The sequence below is a fragment of the Fulmarus glacialis genome, unplaced genomic scaffold (assembly GCF_000690835.1).
Source record: "Fulmarus glacialis isolate BGI_N327 unplaced genomic scaffold, ASM69083v1 scaffold4010, whole genome shotgun sequence".
NCBI classification, from domain to species: Eukaryota; Metazoa; Chordata; class Aves; order Procellariiformes; family Procellariidae; genus Fulmarus; species Fulmarus glacialis.
In genome coordinates, this window is record NW_009189484.1 from 81,406 (window position 1) to 100,273 (window position 18,868).

An 18,868-nucleotide genomic window follows, 5' to 3' on the forward strand; every position below is an offset into this window, starting at 1 on the left:
AAGCCATTAATGCTCCTGGTATTGTTTGGTATATGCTGTATAATTGGGCTTGCAAAGAAATAATTTTGTAGGTTTCTTTGCTTCCTACTTTAAATATTCCAGTTGAAGCAACTGAAATTTTAGATCCCTTGTATCATGCTGATTCCTTAGCTTGAATGATCAAATACACAGCTGAATTGAACAGAACAGTTCTCAGCAAGAGTATAAGTAGGGCTCTGGTTTACCTCTGGGTCATTAGCAAGATTCCTTATTCACTCTATCATTGCACCTTTAACTACTTAATTTGTGAAGGTTGTTTTCATCAGACATTATGAAATTATGGATTTGGTCTGATTGTTCAGTCCGGCAGCCAGTCTAGACAAGGGGTCTGTCTCAACTAGACATGACCAATTACCTTGTGAGAGGAAATGGAAGAAGAATCCCGGTATTGTATTTCCTAATCCCCTCACTGTCTCCCAGTCCTGCCTCTCCTGCATTCCTCCTGGTTGCTCGGCTGCAGTGGTAGATTGGACAGTGTTCAGCACTACTCATGCCTCTCCTGATGGTGCATCTCTGCTACAACCTCCTACTGAATTAACAGCTTTGAATGGCATCAGGCATATTTTCCCTTTCCTTCTTGAACCCCAGACACCTTACAGCCACTGTCCTTGCACTGCCTCTCCAGATAAGTGTCACAAGGCGGGAGGGTGCTGAGGACAGGCCCATTGACCTGAATTTGACAGACAGCTGAAATCATCTCCTGGTTGTAGGAACTGAAGTCAGGAGTCCTACGTGGTAATTCAAAGCACTTTTATCGCAGATCTGTTCTTTTAGTCTTTTTTTTTCTTTTATTTCCCCTTTTTTTTCTTTTTCTTTGTCTCTGGGTTATAAGAATGGATAATGGATGTTCAGTAATTAGCAACCTCTGCAGGAAGCTGTGGGCTGCTTGGGAGATGCAGGGCCTGAGACAGCCTCACGGAGCTGGGAGCCCAGGCAGTGCCCCGCTGCCCTTTGAAAGCTGCTGGTGGATCTGCCCAGTGGTCTGCTGGCCAGTGACAGTGCTGTGAAAAGAGAGGGGAAAACAGTGCGGATCAGGTGACTCCAAACCACAGCACACACCGCTTCTGAAGCAGTACAAATCCCCTACGGGATCACACAATTAAAGGGGATTAAAGTCCTAGCCTTGCTATTGCTGAAGTCGTTGCCAAAACTTCTCTTGGCTGGTGAAGAAGAGGTTTGGCCCGGTTGGTGCTGTTAGCCACAGCTCTCCAAGGGATGCTCTTTTCTTTGAAAGCTTTGTCCGAAGTGAAAGCAGGAGGTTAATTCTGTGTGAATGCCTGGTAGTGTCCATTAGTTTGTCTGGGTGAAGTCTGAAATATCTGATGTTGCTCTACGAAGCCCTCAGTCCCCTGTGTACTGCTGGACTTGGAGACAGCCCCTTTGCATGTGACACAGCAAGGGTCCTCTGAGCAGCTCAGGATTGCACATCTTAGAAGAAAGGAGAATGGGACACTAACATAGCATTGTCAGCAAAAAAAAATGCTTAATTTTTAATGTAGTTTTGTCCTTGATGTGCTCTGATCCACTTTAGCCTGAGAATTTGGTTTACCTGATATCCCACAAGTTTGGGAAGATAACAAGGGTTGTTTGATGATGAAATTCTGCTCTCTAGCAGCCAGGACTGCTGGAGGAAATGGAATTTATGTTCATAGATTGGAATTGATTTTTCTTTCCTCTTAAGGAGCTTAATTATTCAATATCCTGGCTTTTGTCATCTAAGCCTAGAGAATTTAGGAGACACCTCAATGAAATAGAAAGGTTTGATCATTTATAATCTGATGTACATTAAGGATGAATTGAATTAATGTGTTGTGAAGTCTGATCCTACATGGTCATCATTGGGCATACTTAGCTGTCATTTGTACTCTTCAGTCCTCTTGCAAGGCGGAGGTATAGAAACAAATAATTAAAGAAACAAACTTTTTAAAGTAATTGTTTAAATCATGGAGATGTTTTGGGTTTTTTTACACTAACTTCAAAAGTTATGTCTCTACAATAGACATTAAACCCACAATGACTTGATTCCTGAATGCTAGTGGGATTTTAAATATCACTGTAGGTAGGAGAGGATGTTAGCAGTACTTCTGTAGGCAACCTCCCTTCTCTAACAGTGGCAGAATTCTGAAAATCAAGTCTCTATATCTGCAAAGACTTCTCTTTGCTTCTCTGAACAATCAATTTACTTTCACAAGGACTCACTGCGGGTTTCAGGTTAAGCGTGCTTTTAGGAAACTAGTGAAAGAAACAAGTAAAAGCATCCATTTTGGCAATTCAAAACTATAGTAAAACTTCAAATTACTGCCTACAACAATTGAGTTGTTGATTGCCTACTGAAAACATCAGAAATAGTTTTTAAATAATTTCTTTTCTTTATCTTCCTCTATGCTCTTGTTCTGTGACCCAGGAATTAATCACAGTGTATTTGGGAACCGCAAAGAAGGATCTATTCTGATATCTCTTGTATCATTAGCCTTGTTAAAAATAACAAGAGAGAGCATATGCTGCTTTCATTTAAAAGGGGCTGAACTGTGTCTGCCACGAACATTATTCAGCAGTCCCTGGAGAAATTTAGGAGTCAGCCAGAATCCCTTCTGGGTCTCCTGTTGCAACACACTCTATCAGCACTTTCCCAAATAGCAGCCAGTGCCTTTTAAGTACAATCCATCTTTTAATTTGAGTAGAAATGAACAATGCATCTTTTTTTTCTGAAAATAATTGTATTTTTTTAAGATTTGTGTTTTACTATAGAGTGAACAGGATACGTTAAAACAAGGAGTGAAAAAAATCCAGGTATAAAACAGAGACATGGATCATAAACATCAATGCTGAGACGACAACTGTGCGATCTAATACACCTTCACTTCATGTGTTAGCAGAACAGTTCGTCTAAGTGAGTTTTTCTCTGTAGCCACACGAGGATAATGAAAATGTGTTTATTCTCAGGAAATGGTATTCCGGCTGGATACTCAGAACTTGGAGTCTGGCAGGTTGAAATGCCCTTTCGATCCTCAGCAGCCATTTGCTTCAGTGATGGCAGGTAAGAAACGATCAGAGCCAGGTGCTCCTCTCAAACGTGTGGTGGCTTTGTACACGAGCCTGGGGTCAGAGGCTCAGCAGATGCCATCGTTGGAGCTCCTTTGGCATTAGCCATGTTTCCGATGCTGGTTTGTGTTCTCGGAGCTGAGGGAGCCTTCAGTCTGCAGACACCAATGAGCTGGAAATGCAGCAACACAGAGACATTTGAGCGGCTGTGAAGCCTCTGGCTGGTTGAGCAGGAAGGTGGTTTCATCCTCACCCAGTCATTTCTCCTTTAAGAGGACAACAACAAAAAAAAAACACATGGACGGACAATGTTCCAAGCGCTTCTGGGCCTCTTTCTGCAATTATCAATATGTTCTGCCCTTTGAAGTCTGCTGACATCCACTATTTCCATAAATACATTTTTGAGGTTTCTATTTACTCGAGTAGCCACTTCTGAAGCTGGAAGCCTAGGAACAAGATAGTGCAATCTGCCTGCTGTGCGCATCGCAGCGCTGTGTGGTCTGACATTTGGTGCCGAGGAATGTCAGCTTGACCTCCGGATTTCAAATCACTATAAGAGCCACTTTTGTCATGGTTTGGTTCATAGCTTTGGACAATTTTCATTTAACTTGTCCGTCAAGCGTATGAATACAAGATAAGAGTGAAGCACCATGACGTTTTCATTTACAACCAAAGAGCAGTGGTGACAATGCTTTGAAGTATCGGTCACTCTGTGTTATAAAAAGAATATGACTAATGTTCAGTCTTTATTCTCAGATAATAAGATAGATGATTTGTGATTCTGACCCAACAGATGGGGCAGGACTTCCTTTATTAAAAACAATAGATTAAAGCCAGCGCTTATTCTTCTCAGGGACCCCTAGTACTGTTTAATGACCGTGAAGTCTATTTTTAAAATGGGATTCTAGAAACTTTAACTTTTTTTTTTTCTTTTTTTTCTTAAATGCGATAGAACTCTATGATTTATTATTGCATTGGCTAATTTCAGTAGCACTCTAGTGCTTTGACTATTAAATCTTGTGAAACGAAGAAGCTGCCGTCTTTTAGCTAACTAAAACATGAACTTCTGTACATAGGCATTTTCAGGCTAGATAAAATTAATGGTCAGGGTATTCTGACACTCTGACTGTGCCTGGTGTCAAATGCTTCGCAATACTGTACAAGCAGCATTGTAAAGAGTTACAGGCCTGACCAGAGAATGCGTTCTTGGCCTATCTTTTGATGATTACTTTATTCCCAAAAGTACTAGGAGGGCAGTATAGCTCATGGATGAGATACTGAACTGGGATGCAGGGGACCTCAGTTCTTGTCTCTGCCACTGGCGAGAGGAGTAACCTTTGGCATGTCACTTCTCTCTGCCTAGTTTTATTTATCTGCTAAATGGCGGTAAATATTACTTGTACCATTCAGAAAGCACTTTGTAATCGTTATACATGTATGAGCTAAATAATATTTCATTGTATTTTCACTCATGTATGTAGGTTAATACAGCTGAATAATTTTGACTCTTTGTAGAAATGAGTAATCTCTCTTTGAAATCTACACAGCATTTTGCCCCAAGTAAATTCCACAGATAAATTTGAAAAGCTAGTCTTTCTGACTGAAAAACCACCTGCTCATCATCCATCTTCTTTTACAAATTACTGCTCACCAAAACTGTTCTGGAAATAACTAGAACTTGGAATGAGAGATATTAAAAGCTGAGAGAAGTGCTGAAAACGCCTTGTCAGCAGAGCCTAAGCAAAGATGGAGAATTTCTGTTAGCCCTTCAGATTTATCGATCACTGAGTGCCTGTCAGTTAGCAAACACCAATTACCCTGCCCATTCCTCATTATGACAAATACCTTTCAGAATGCGCTATTGTTTCTTTACAAGGGCGACATGCTGTCTGAAAGATGTGCTTTCCAATACTGCCATGGAAATAATACATCAGTAACAATAATGCTGAGGAAAAAAGAAAGCTGATAGTTTTTTTGGCCAAATAAAGTACTTGTGGATCGTGGTTGAGGGGTTTTTTTTTTTCCCCCTTGATCTTATTTTTTTAAGTGCATTTACATCTTTTGCAAATGAAAACACACAACACCTATGTTGGATGGTATTTATTCTGCATTCACTCTCAATAAAGGACTTCGCTCTAAAAGATCTTGTGAAATGTTTCCACCCAGAGTACCAGAAAACCTGGAGAAGGAACTCCTGGAAGGGGATTTTTATGTATCATATAGCTTTTTAAATGATTATCGTTTATGAACCTTTTTTCTTTTTACAGACTCCAGGGATTTATTGTTGCAAGTCATTAAACAAAAGCCAAACTCCTCCAAGCAATAAAACTATTTTGTGTTATTTTGCAGAAAAAAGAGAACTGTAAAATGCACTATGTGGTAAAAAATAATTCAGTGATGCTGTTTCTTTGCTTCTTTGTAGAAAAGCACTGAAATCTGAAGGAAAACAGAAAATATTGTGCAATTCTTAAGGTTGTGAAGTTTTGCATTGCCCACAAAGCTGGCAGAAGACTAAACAGTAACTGCAATTGCAGCAAGCGCACTGTACTGTATTGTAGATACAGTTTCCTTGTGAGACAAATTCTTGCTGCCTTATTAAGCAAGATGTCTCATTTATTTTAGTGGGACCACTCGCTATGTTAAAATGAGCATGATTTGGGTCTGTAGCCATATTCCTACCATTAACATGTTACGTAGTTGAGAATAATTCCCATAGTGCCTAAATTCCTCTTTGTGAATGAAGTGTTGGACGGAGATCCCTACACCAGGAAAGGGCCAAGCTGTGAGGTTCCCATAGTGAAGCATCCATCGTATTTACTCGCTCAAGCCCAGGAGCAGCAAAGCCATCAGAGCTGTGGCAAGTCTGGGACAGAAGAGCTAGCTTGAATCGATAAATGGTCATGTTCTCACCACGGCCCCCATGTCCATGGTCAGTGCTGACAGGGCAGGATGCTCAGATCAAATACACCTTTATACCCTTAAGAGCCCAGCACCCATTAAGCCTGGGGGATTTAATTTTCTGAGTGCCTAAAAGATCTGAAAATTAGACTTGGTCTCCTTTACTTCTCAGGCATATCATTACAAATATTACCCTCATCTAAATGTAAGTAACTCCGCAGAACCCAAAATCCCATTAAAATATAAACCAATAACATGTTAAAACATTAAATTAGTTCATAGGCCAATTAAACACAGGTGTGGTTCACCCAGCAAAACACAAATAATTTTAATTTTGTTTACCCCACAGCTGTAGAAACCCTATTTCTTTTTCATTTGCAGATGAGTATCTTTATGCTGGAACAGCTTCTGATTTCCTTGGCAAGGACACTGCTCTAACACGTTCTCTGGGCCCTTCTCACGACCACCATTACATCAGAACGGACATTTCTGAACATTACTGGCTTACTGGTAAGATCCCAAACATATGCTGTTGTCATTTGTATTGTCCCTGCCTCTCTGAACTTAATAGGCCCTTTCTTATATATGTCCGGTAACTATAAATATAGATATTATATCATGGTATCTTTGGATTACGTAGGCTTTTTTTAAAAAAGCTCAGTGGAACAAAAATGCACTTGAGAAAAGTCACAGAGGTGAAAATGTTAATTAAGGAAAGAGTAGGGGTATAAGAGCTAATCATTCTTTCCGTCTTTGATCTATACATCTGTATATAGTCCTGTAGTTGGAATAATATCATGACTTAAATGCTTCTATTTCCAGTCTTGTTGGAATAATTTTTTTTTAAACCCTTTTTTCCGATCACATCCCTACAGCATGTTGAAATGACAGACTAGAAATTCCATGTTTTTAGGTAGGAGGTCTTTTTTTTTTCCCTTTTCCTTTTTTGAGGGGGGAAAAATACCCTTTGTTGCTGTGAGGATCATTTTAAAACCACTAAGGGCACCCTAAAATAGCTTCCCAAGCAAAACACTGCTTTTTCTTGCCCGTTAAAAAACATTCTGAGCTAGTAAACCCTTAAAAAACTGGCTGCATTTACACCCAGTCAGTCTCAAACCACACACAGTGTAACATGGAAAACTTCTCTCACAAGCTAACCCTGCTCAATTAAAGCATCCCCCTTTTAGCCGTCAACTGTCTTTAAAGATGTGGCAACGCTGGCCCTGATTCAGGATGCCTGTGTAGCTATTATGGGTGTATTGTAAAGCCAGGGCCTGCTGACCACAGGGCTAAGTTGTCTTCCCAGCAGACAACTTCTGAAAGGGATAATTTTGCCTCTTAACCCTTTGAGACCTCAACAAGAGGAAGTTTTCTTTTTTCCATTTTTTTTTTTTTTCCTACTCCTTCTCTCCCTTCTTCTAAGCTGTTGCCTTATGTTTCTGTCTAGGTGTAACTCCATAACCTCAGGATTTCTGCTGGGAGATGGGGAGGAAAGGAGAAGCCACTTAAAGTCATTTTACCTTTCCAAATAGGAGCAGTCCTTCAGACAGATAGAAAAATCCCACATCTGACCCTGCTGACCTATCCTACTTTCCCCTCCTGTGCTCAAAACCTTTCTTGTCCCACCTTTCCTATCTCCTAAGTCTCATTTCTACACATCTCTTGTGGAATCTAGACCAGAAATGGGCTGTAAGCGATATGGACCAGGATGGGTCCTTCCAGCAGGCAGTTCTCTAACTGTAACTAACCGTGCAACTGAATATCCAATTTTATCACTGGCGGCCTGCTGATGCCCAGCATGGAAAGATGGTTGGGGTAGCTGCTTTCCTAAGGGTGCTATAATATCCTAAAAAGAAAGATTTACTGCAGTTTGGTCCTGAGGAGCATCTGGTGATATCATTAGTATAGATCTACCTTGATGAGCATTACAGGGTTCAGTTCCCAGCCCAAAACAACTTATAGCTTAAATATCCAGCTCCAAATATTTCTTTATGCTATTAATGTTTCTTCATGAGCAGTTTGAGGCAAGGGAACAGTACAAGAACACAGGATAAACTAAAGGTTTGAGAACTGTATGTGGTTTAGTTTGGAGGCTGGGTGGGAGGTGTCTGCCTTTCTTCTTTCTTTTAGATTGATTCATTTTTATTCTGTTTCACTTAAAGCATCTGTATTTGTGAAAGTTTTCTAAGGAGAATAATATATTAATATGTCTGGGTTTGAAAAACTGCTTTAGTGTGTTAGACTGCGATGTGAAAATTACCCCCCACTGTATAAACACTGAAGACCCCATATATTCTTCAGGTTTACCTTGTTTCCAACTATATAAAAAACTACAGCCACACTCTGTCTAAGACTTCACATACACAATCCATGCAGTGTTATACTAAGAGGCATAGATATAAACTAGGTGATTTTAATATTTTGAAACAGTCCTCTTAAGGTTGGAGAAAATTTTGAATGCAGCTCTAAATGATGAGATCATCTCTGCAATAAGCCATAGGGTAGCCAATGTATTTCTAGTTTATTGTGTAACATTACCAATTACATACATTTGTGCTTTCAGCCGATATTGGTATAAAGAAAATATTTACTTGATTTCAGATTTAAAACTCCCATCTCATCTAAATCCCCTCTTCCCTAGATCTACTACCCATTTACCAAGCATGTGTTAGACCTCCAGGAAAAGTTGTACATACTTGAGTAATTGTACAATTAGAAATAAATTATTTCCAGGCGTGCCTCGTGTTTTACTTAGGATAAGCATAAAATGTATAACTTGCTTTTTTCCAGAGGGCTGAGGAAGTTTTGCTATAATGCACCTTAATATTTTTAAAGTTTAGTCTTACTCTGTTTCTGGAAACAGAATTATCCTTTCTTGAGGGAAGGGAGGGAAAGACAAAGCATAAGGGAAAAATGCGTAGGATACTTTCCAGTTCCTTGCAGGGCATCTCTATCTTGACTAATTAAGACATGTCTTAATCTCAATGACTGAATAGTAACTCTACAATGGAGAAAGGGAGGAAGGCAGCTAATCTTTCCCATGACTCATGCTCACACAGGCTCATACTCCTGTGCCGTGGCACTGAAGGCAGAGGGGATGCTGCCTCTGCTCAGACTTCAGCCCTTCTCCTGCAGAGCTGAAGAATCGGGCGCTCCCGCAGCCGCTGACCGGAGCTGCCTCACCCGTGGCCGGGGCAGGGGATGAGGCACGTGGGGCTGGTGGCCCCGCTCTGGATGGCAAAGCCACCCGCTGGAACCGCCTCGGCCCCGCTCCAGCCCAGCGGGCAGAGGAGGGCGTCCCGTGGTGGGATACCCGAGCCCTACATACAGGCATGCACTAAACAGCTGCACATTCCTCCCCCCTTTATAGGAAGCTAAAGCCATGGTTGGAATGAAAGCTTCCCTGAACTGCATTCATCTTTTTTGAAATTTTTTTTTTTTTTTTTCATTGCAATTCAGTCATCTTTGACAGGGCAAAGACTTGCAGGCAATGACTTCTTTATATCCTGCGAACTTTGGATGGGATTCAGCTCACTTAGCTCTAAAAGGCAAAAGTTAGCATCCTGTCTGAGCTCAGTCGTTTCGGTTGTCTCTGTCTGTAATTTACAGAGAGAGGTGACGCTTCCAGAGGGTGACTCACCCCACCTATTGTAGGAATCTGTCTTAAAATAGGATTATTCATTGTCACTTTCTCCCTTGTGTCCCTCCCTGAGAGGGGACCTGGATGAGTATAGGTTAGGAGCTTGACTTCTAGACAGTTAAAGGTAAATGAGGTGCACACTGTACTTTGCATTTCATCATGCCACATATTTCTGGCAGCAGCACAAAGAGCTGCTGCCTCCTACTGTTTTGGGTTGCTTTTTCATTTCTTCGTGTTCTGGGATTTGCTACTCGTTTGCTGTCCTCTTTTGCTGAGCCTCAGGAGTCTCACTTCTCTGTAGGTCTTACTAAGGCATGCACGGTTGCACTGTCTAAAACTACTGCTGGTGTTAGAAGGGTGGGATAGCCGGCAGGTAACCAACAGCAAACATGACCACTCCAGCGAACCCGGCAGTGAAGGACTAGGTGTAACTGCTCTTCCCACTCGGCCACAAGAGCATGTTCAAAAAAGCACGAGCAACAGCTGAATTTATTCTACCATCTATTGTCAGAGCTCGTGATGCCTTTAATCCCGTTTGGTTACATACAATCTAGTCATGAAATTAATATGTGGGAAAACCTTCTATTGAAGCGATTGGGGCGGGGAGGGGGGGGGACAACCGTGTGTATGGGAAAACAAACAGTAGTTTAAAATCATCATCACATAATTTGTTTCCCATGCAAAGAATCCAAAAACCTAATTCACAGTTCGTTTAAATGCACTTTTCTGTGTTGTATGGATGGATTACAAATGATGAGACAAAGATCTCACTTGCAGAACATAATGTGCTTTTCAGATCATGATCTCTTTCATTAAATTGTTTTCAGTCTCTTTGTCTTCATATCTTTTACAGTGTATTTTTGTTTGGATTTAACTTTCAACTTCAGTGTTTTCAATTGTGATTTAAAATCATTAAATATTTGTGTTCCTTTAATTTGTTAGAGATTCTTCTAAATCTGTTCCAGGAATTGGTATTGAGACATTTGTTTTTGCATTTGGTTTGCCAAGTAAAGCAATGAAATTTAATTTAAAAAAAACATATATTCAGGGTTTTGTTCTGTGAATGTGGATTAAAAAAAAAAAAAAAATCTATGTGAAATTCAAAAGCATGCAATAGAAGTATTTCACAGGTTTTCCTATTAAATGGCTATTTAGCTAACTGCATATTTAAGAAACCATACTGGAAGCGTATTTATGTATTTATTCACATTTAGAGATCTAATCTTCAAAGTAGCCTTACAGGCCCTGAGGGGTAATTGAATATTTTCTTTAGGCTCATTTTGAAATCCTAACTTAAATTTATAGAGCTTGACGCCTGCATCATTTCATTTTTCTGCTGATGACACTCTCTAGTGTCAGAAAGGTTTAAAATGGAAGCAGCACTGTGGCTATTTTGACCCATAAATTTACTCTTCTGTCATGAAGGTGCACATTCAGCACTTAAACACATCCCATTTTGTCTCAAGCCTTCGGCTGTGAACTTTTGAATCAAAGACCCTCTTTTTGTCCCGTGTGTACTGTAGCGTTCATGGTGAAAATTCCTCAAGGCTAATATAAAGTAACAATCATTGTAAAAAGGACAAAGGCATGAAGATACATTAAAAGCTGATAATAGTATTCCCCACATATCACCAGCGTGCTCTGTTTGCTCTACCATCTTACGCCATCCTCCTTACTGCTTTCTACTGCAGCCTGCCTGGTTATGGGGGACAAAGACTGTGTACTTTATTGCTGAAAGAATGTATTTTAGAGTCAAGGGTCTCTTTGCACCATATTTGTATAGCCACTTCCGTTTAAAGAAAAACATCATTGATCCAAGTGCCCTCAGAAGAGCTCATCTATTGTAGCACATTGGGGAATGTCTTAAAAACCATTTCCCCAAGTATCTGGTTCACTTGTGCAAGACAGTGTTGTTGCCTGCTCTCTGCAGTCAGGGACCCCTGGAATTAGTTTAATTTCTGATTTTAGTGCAAGATTTAAAGAAAAAAAGAAACCAAATCCAAAACAAAACCAAAAAAGCTGGTGAGCAGGTAAAGCAGGACTGGAGATCATGGATGAGGGAGCTGAGGAAGACAGTGAAGGACATTTATTAAATTCTTGGCCCAATAAGCATGCCTGTAAGATGCAGGCAGAGACACCCAAGCTTGCTTTGGAAGAGACCAGAAGTAATATAATGGCTCAGCATGTCAAGGCAAGGCATGCTGTAGCATTTCTTGCAAAAAGCATATTTAAATTACCCAAACAAACCATTACGTCAATATAGCTAATCTGTTTTTATGCACAACAAGGAACTGTGTCCTTAAGACTAACCAGTCATTTGTGGAGTTTGGTGTGCTAACCTGGGAATCCCAGCATGGCACTGTTTTGGATTTGGTAGATATAGTAAGATTGTTATAGCACAGATATTTAGGAAACTTTTAACTTGGGAAAGCTGTCATTTATATTGAATTTTTAATCCCATGGATCAATAAAGGTTCTTTCATTCCTTTGCAAGATATCTCTAGTAAACAGTAGTGTATTTCTGTACTCATAACTGCTGCAATGTGTAAATAAATTAATTTAAATTCTGTGATTTCAGAAAATCTACTTAGCTTGGTGGCAAGAGGAGTAAGGCAGATTTTTGTAGGCAATATTTTGTACTGAGAGTTATCCTATTTTCAAACAGGGAATGATAGCCAGTGCTGCATATTTATGCAAGTGGTAATATGATATATACACAAAAACATCACACTAAGAGTAAATACTTCAGAATCTATAGTGGTTTTCACTTGGGGTTAGTAAGAAACTTGCCACTACATGTCTATATAGTAATATTTTTATTTCACTGGAAGATGCAACATAAACACAGATACTGAAGCAGAAATTTAGTAGCAAGTATTAAGACTTTTCTTCAGATTTTTAAAACCTTTTTTTGGGAACTTCTAGGAGCGAAATTCATTGGAACTTTTCCCATTCCGGACACCTATAACCCAGATGATGACAAAATCTACTTCTTTTTCCGAGAAATATCACAAGATAGTGGCACGTCTGACAAGACAATCCTTTCCCGAGTTGGGAGAGTTTGTAAGGTGAGGACTCTATCTTTTTTATTTTATTTAAAGAAAAAAAAAAGAAAAAAAAAGGTTGGTTTGTTTCTGTGAGAAATCTCTTTTCCCTTTCAGGTCAGAAGGAAATAGTGTTGTTACCCAGTGAACCATCTTAGTAATTTTTCTGAACATAGATTACTAATGCCATCTGAAATTTACTTGTGTGAAAAATAGACTTGACATTGACTGTGTACCTCTTTTTAAGAAGCTAATATGCTTATAAATTATAATCCTGTGTCTAAACGATAATGTATTGACCTTCAGATATGCAACAGTGACCTGCTTTGTTTCATAAGCTTTCAGTGAGGATTGACTTGTCGAAGTGTACACAATGGCAAGGTATTTGGGTTTTTGTGGAAAGTGCCCACTGAATGGCGGGATATACAAACCTATCCCTTCAGCCTAGCTCAGTACATCATTCCTGGGCATTACTGAGAGCTGGGGTCAGTCCTTTGTTTCTGCACATTCCTGATAATCAGTTGGGGTGAGAGGAGGCTAAAAATGTATATCGTTTCTGAGCTACACCCACATCTGCCCGGAGGTTTCCTCCCCTGGGAAGAAATGCAGTCCTTGACCTGTTGACCAGGAGGAACCAGGCCCTGGGTCTGCTGCAGTGTAAGAAGTTTCATTTGGTTGGTGCCTGACCTCCTTTAAATGATTACTCCCTTCACTTTCTCTTTCATTATGCTTGGCTTATGCCCTTATGAAAGATTTCTGCCCCTATGGTATTCATAATGCAGACTCAGATTTTCATGAGCTGCACTCTTTTTGAAGAAGCATCTTTATCAAGGGCAGAAGCCTCCTCAAACAGTAATGAGAAGATAAACCAATTTCTGCATATGAAGACAGCAGTCAGTGTAGTTTGCTGTTTAACAGCCTGCTGGTTTTGCTAAGGTCTTCTTCCCAGTACAGCATAAAGCTCTATTGACTTCTGTGTCAGACATATTCTCTATCCACTCTTTTGTCCCATAATACTGTAGGAACAGAAGCAGCCAGTATAAATGCTTCAATCCTGTCCTTAGGTCTTCAGGGAATCCAGACACCCAGGAATCACTGGTAAAAGTCAGGAAAATGGGACTTTAAAGTTGTCTTCATATTAGTAAATATAAGCTTTGAGCAAATGTTTACCTCATATGATGAACTAGATATCAGCAACACCATCACAAGTAGGTACATTTCTGTGATATTTTGTTCAGAAGCTTTCATTTACTTGTATTTTCTGAGCAATGTGACTCTGCTGGCAGGGAAAATTATCTTCTTAAGAAGCTTGAAAATTAGTAAACAAACAAAAGAGTTTGTGATATGCAGTAAGAAGTGTCTAGGAGAAGAGCACCCATTCAGCTAATGGACACACACTGAAAAAAAAAGAGTCCACATGCGTATGAATATGTAAATCTACAACTGCTCTGCAGTCCAGCAAACTCCTAACTCCAATCGAGATTTCAGTGACCACAGCCATTTCACACTTCTGTCCTTGACCTAAAATGTTAAGAAAACAAAAAACTCATTCATAAATCAGTTCTTTAGTAGGTTTTTAGCCAGACGAAAGAATTGATAATCTTTAGTTGGGTATTTCACAGCAGCGTGATTAATGGCAGAATGGAAATGCAAACATATATGATTTGCTGCTAGACATGGCATTTGCTGATTATGAGAAAGCACTTAATGCATTAGGAGAAATTGGTAGACAGCATTTTCAAGCTAAGGCACATGAGAGATTATAGTAAACTAAGATATATTAGCTAGAGATCTCCAGCATCCTTTACCTAGAGAAAAAAAGAGATAAGATATCATAATAAAAGCAAATGTATAAAAGGGAAATCCTGATGACCATGGGTAATCGTACCTCAAGTGAGACTGAATTTATAGGGTAATCATGTTAACAGGAAAAAAATGTCTTGAATTTTATTTTTAATAGTCAAAGCAAAACAATGGAAACTGATAAGTAAGGTGATTCTTATTAATGTTAGTTTTGCACTGTCTTCTTTATTTACTGAGCACTTCCCAATGGATGCAGAATTCTCTTGAAAATTCGGACTCCTGTTTTTTTGTACATTTGTCTTGATTACCTGCAAATAAAAAAAACATGATAATGCAAATTATTATAATGAAAAAAGAATTATTATGGGTATTTAATATAAAATAAAATATGCAAATAGACTCCTCTGTTTATGGACTAAGATCCTCTGGATCTGTGCTCTGATATGAAACATCTGCTATGCTTAATTATCTCTGATATGGGATCAATGTCTTTAGTTGATAACATAACAATTTCTACTTGCACTGTCTCACTAATGTGACCTGTACTGCATAAAGTTAAGCCTTTGCCTTCTTTCCTGGGAGGAGCCCAGCAACTTTTGAGATCATTTGCTTGGTGTAAACCCAGTTTTTTTCTACTAGAACTCAATTGCTCTCTACCTCACTGTTCATTAACACCAGAGACACTGACTTTTTGTACATTTGTCTTGATTACCTGCAAATAAAATTCAGAGATGCTGAAATTAGAATAGGCTTTGTTTTTAATAAGGAGGTTAGTCAATGAAGCCTATTCTTTTGGCTAATTTTCAACGGATCAACAATATGGTCTCTCACTGATCCTCCCCCTTAGGGAAAATGTTCTCTGGAAAGTATTCCCTTTTCCCAGCTACTTTCAGACCCAGAAGATTACAATACTCTTGCTGGCAGCTTCTTGCCCAGAGTCAAACAGCTGTCACTTGTCCTGTTCATAAGACCATACTTACCGTCTCGAAGCATGCGTTGCAATAACGCAGCCACTGTAGCACTAAATAGCACTAATTTAGATTTACGTCATCTGCATTCTGTATATCACTAGGGGATATCAGTATGAATTGGGAGGAAGTGCTTTCAACAGTCACTTTCAGAACCAGTTGTGTAATTTATCATGGCAAACGGCATTTCCTATTTTTGGTTTGGGGGAGGCAGAAAAAGTGTCATTGGCCTATCTGTAATACCTGAGACTACTTATGGTATGTTCCTACTTACGTGAAGTGTAATTTGTTGGGTTATTTGCTTTCTTTTCAGGTAAGATACTAAGTAAAAAGAAAAAAATACTGTTAAAGATTAGCCAGCAATGTTTGTTTGTTTTTTAAAACACATACAGATACACATATGTGTATTACATGATCATACAAACCTCAACTTCTTAAGAGCATGGACCCAAGTATTTCCATTTCTAGAAACACAGGCATAAGCTTTTACAGCTACATTGTCTTCAAGCCCACACTGCTTGCATCAGCTAAAGACATGACACAGTCATTACACACTGAGCCAGATTTTGAAAAAAAAATTGCAGCATCCATGCACTGTGCCCTCTGCAGTCAAGCAACAAGTCAGCTACATTTTTGCATACGTATCTGCCACAAAATGATGACAGAATTGTAATTCTATTTAAAGACAACCTCATATATGCACAAATATAGCCCTAGAAAAGACCTAGGTTTCCCTCCTATTTTCCCCACTCAAATAAAGTGAGAAATGAAACTCCTAACTTAAAGGACTCCACAGAAAGGTTTTGGAGAGGGAGGAAGGTTGTTGGGGTTTTTTGTTTGTTTGTTTTCTATGTAGAAACACATTTTTTCATACTTATAACCTCATTCTATTGGAATGGAGTGGAAATTAGCCAAAAGCAGTAGTCTCTGCTGCAGTATGAAAATCCTGTTTATTATTACAGCGGTTTGCATTTGCTGTGTTACAAGCTTCTCTTTAACGGTTTTGGTGATGTATTGCAAAAGTTACAGCGTGCAGTCTTAGAGACTGATTTCCGAGACCTCAACTGCCAAGAAACCAGACTTCAGCCCCTGATGCTTTCCCATGTTTCCCGAAGTGTTCAGTATCCAGAAGTGGCCTTTGTTCTAGTGGGAACAAGTGAGCTCTTTGTCTTTTTTTTTTTTGGTATGCCATTCCACCCTCATATATACCACGCTGTACCTGGGGACAAGAATATAGCAATTAGGCACAGCCCTCTTGGTTAAACTGTACTTTCTAAACACACTGGAATGTAATCATTTTAAGAGCTCCTCAGTTGAGAGCCCAGGACACACCCTGCATTCCACCTTTGGGTAATGTGATTTATTTCCAAAGCCATGAACATAAGCAGAGTTCAAGGCTACAACCTTGCCTCCCGTCTGGTGCTGTAATGCAATTTGTATTCCCGGAATGGCAGGAGGGAGCTATTCCTCCGCGACTACAAGTCCAGGGTCTCCGGTGGTCTCTGCCGTGGGGCTGCTTGTGTGTAAAAGTTAGGAGGTGTTTTTCTTGTCCTGGAAATAGTCTAGCCATGCCTTTACTGAGACTAGGGGTAACTGGGTCATTAACATTCTTTTTATTTCTATATTGTGTAATGCATCACTGTGTAGATAATTGATCTATCTCCAAACCCATTTGAGTTGTCCGCGTAGCGTAATGCTTTACCATTCAGCCGTATTAGCTTGGGTCCCGGAAGCGAAATAGCCATGTTAACATGTTCTCAGCAGGGCTAATTAGTCTGGGCTCAGAGCCATGCTCGTGCAGCTATCCTGCTTCCAATTCTGGAGGCAACTCATTCCAGACAAGATTTAACTTACTGGGTATTACATGCTTATATACTTTCTTTGTCACCGTAATATTGCCTAGCCACAATGCCAACCACAGGTAATGGGTTTTTTTGTTCTTTCTTTTTTTTTTAATTTCTCCATGATAATGATTAAAACCACTTCGAAAATGTCTTCTCTAGAAAAACTTTGGCCCTTATTGCCTGTTGAGCATCTTTGCAGCAGTGGGTCTTTCAGCAGCTAGCTCCTCCTGGACTTCCAAATTTGATATTTGAATATTGTGTGCCATTTGAAAGTTTTCAAATTATGTAGAAAAGCAGATGCTCATCAAGATGATTTCATTTTAAGGGCTGATGTGTTAAAGACAGGCCAGTTCCATATAGTATCTGCTTCTAACTGTGATGAATTAAGAGATATAACATCAGGCTTTGTCAGGTCTTTTGGTCCAACTTTCCTTATTGGCAAGAGCACAGGCATGAGTATAGGAAGTTTTGTATATTTTTGTCCCTCATGGGTGTGTTTCAACAATATAATTGGTGGTTTTCTGAGGGGGGAAATCATGATTTGCAGATGAAGCAAAAATATGTAAGTTATGCTTGTATATAAAGAGGTGTGACTGAATTTTACTGAGCCTCAGGGAAAATGAAAAAGAAATTGCAGTGTCAAGATAGAGCTTTAAAAACTGGATTATGGAAATGCAGCTGCACAACCTCTGAAGCAAACTCTGGAAATCATCCTAGTTGCCAGAGAGACTCATTGCAGAAGATGCTGTCCATAACCCACTGGCTTGGAAGTGGGAAGCCTGCAGAGTTAATTGCAGTGGAACTCCTATATTTAATCCAAAGTCCTTGACTTCAGGGTGCTTTGATTCAGATGTTTAAATATCTCTAAGAGTAGCAAATGATGGCTTTGTGATTTTGGAAATTTTCTGATGTGATAAAATTAGCTACCTGGGTTTTTTCCTATCAGTACATTTAATATGAAAATGTTTGCAAACCACAGTTTGCAGTTCAGGCTTTGCTGTTGTTGATTGAGTACGTTGTTGTATATGTAGATGTTTCAGGATGCTAAATTCTAAAGGACTCTCTAAGATGTTGACCTACTTTGTTTTTTGATCTCATGCTTTTTCAGCTCTCAAGCAGAGGTCACGCTGTCCCATATTAGTGACTTTAGGCACTTGGATGTATCCAAGCTAGGAAAGTAACTATCAGGCATTCACTTCAATCACTAAAGGCAGATGAGTGTTTTTTAGAGGAAGATTCCTTCCATCTTCAACCGAAATCACTCTTTGAAGGACATATTTTCCACTGACTATAAAGGGAGCTTTGCCCTACTGGGTCCTTGAAATGTGAAATTCAAGGCGTTCTTATTTAAATAAGAATGTGAAATTCTGAATGGCAATTTCAGGCCTATTTGTTCAGAAAGAAACCAGCGTATCCCTGTGCTGCATCTCACACTTCTTCACTTTCAAAATACTCCCAATGCATTTAAACCATATAAATTCTGGTCTCGTATTTGACATTAATTGCATGATCCATCTGGTCACTTGACATGCCTGTAGCTTCATGATCAAGAATGCTACATTTCATAGCCTGAAGGTCTTGTTGTTTTTT

At 39.5% G+C, this 18,868-nt stretch overlaps 1 protein-coding gene across 1 annotated transcript in view; it reads left to right on the plus strand.

The window, feature by feature from the left end:
- Positions 1 to 18,868, plus strand: part of SEMA3D (sema domain, immunoglobulin domain (Ig), short basic domain, secreted, (semaphorin) 3D) — a 97,368-nt gene that overhangs the window by 34,666 nt on the left and 43,834 nt on the right. The window contains exons 5-7 of the mRNA XM_009582200.1: positions 2,983 to 3,076; positions 6,361 to 6,489; positions 12,545 to 12,687. Coding sequence (XP_009580495.1) covers positions 2,983 to 3,076; positions 6,361 to 6,489; positions 12,545 to 12,687 — 366 coding nt within the window. The remainder of the gene's footprint in view (positions 1 to 2,982; positions 3,077 to 6,360; positions 6,490 to 12,544; positions 12,688 to 18,868) is intronic.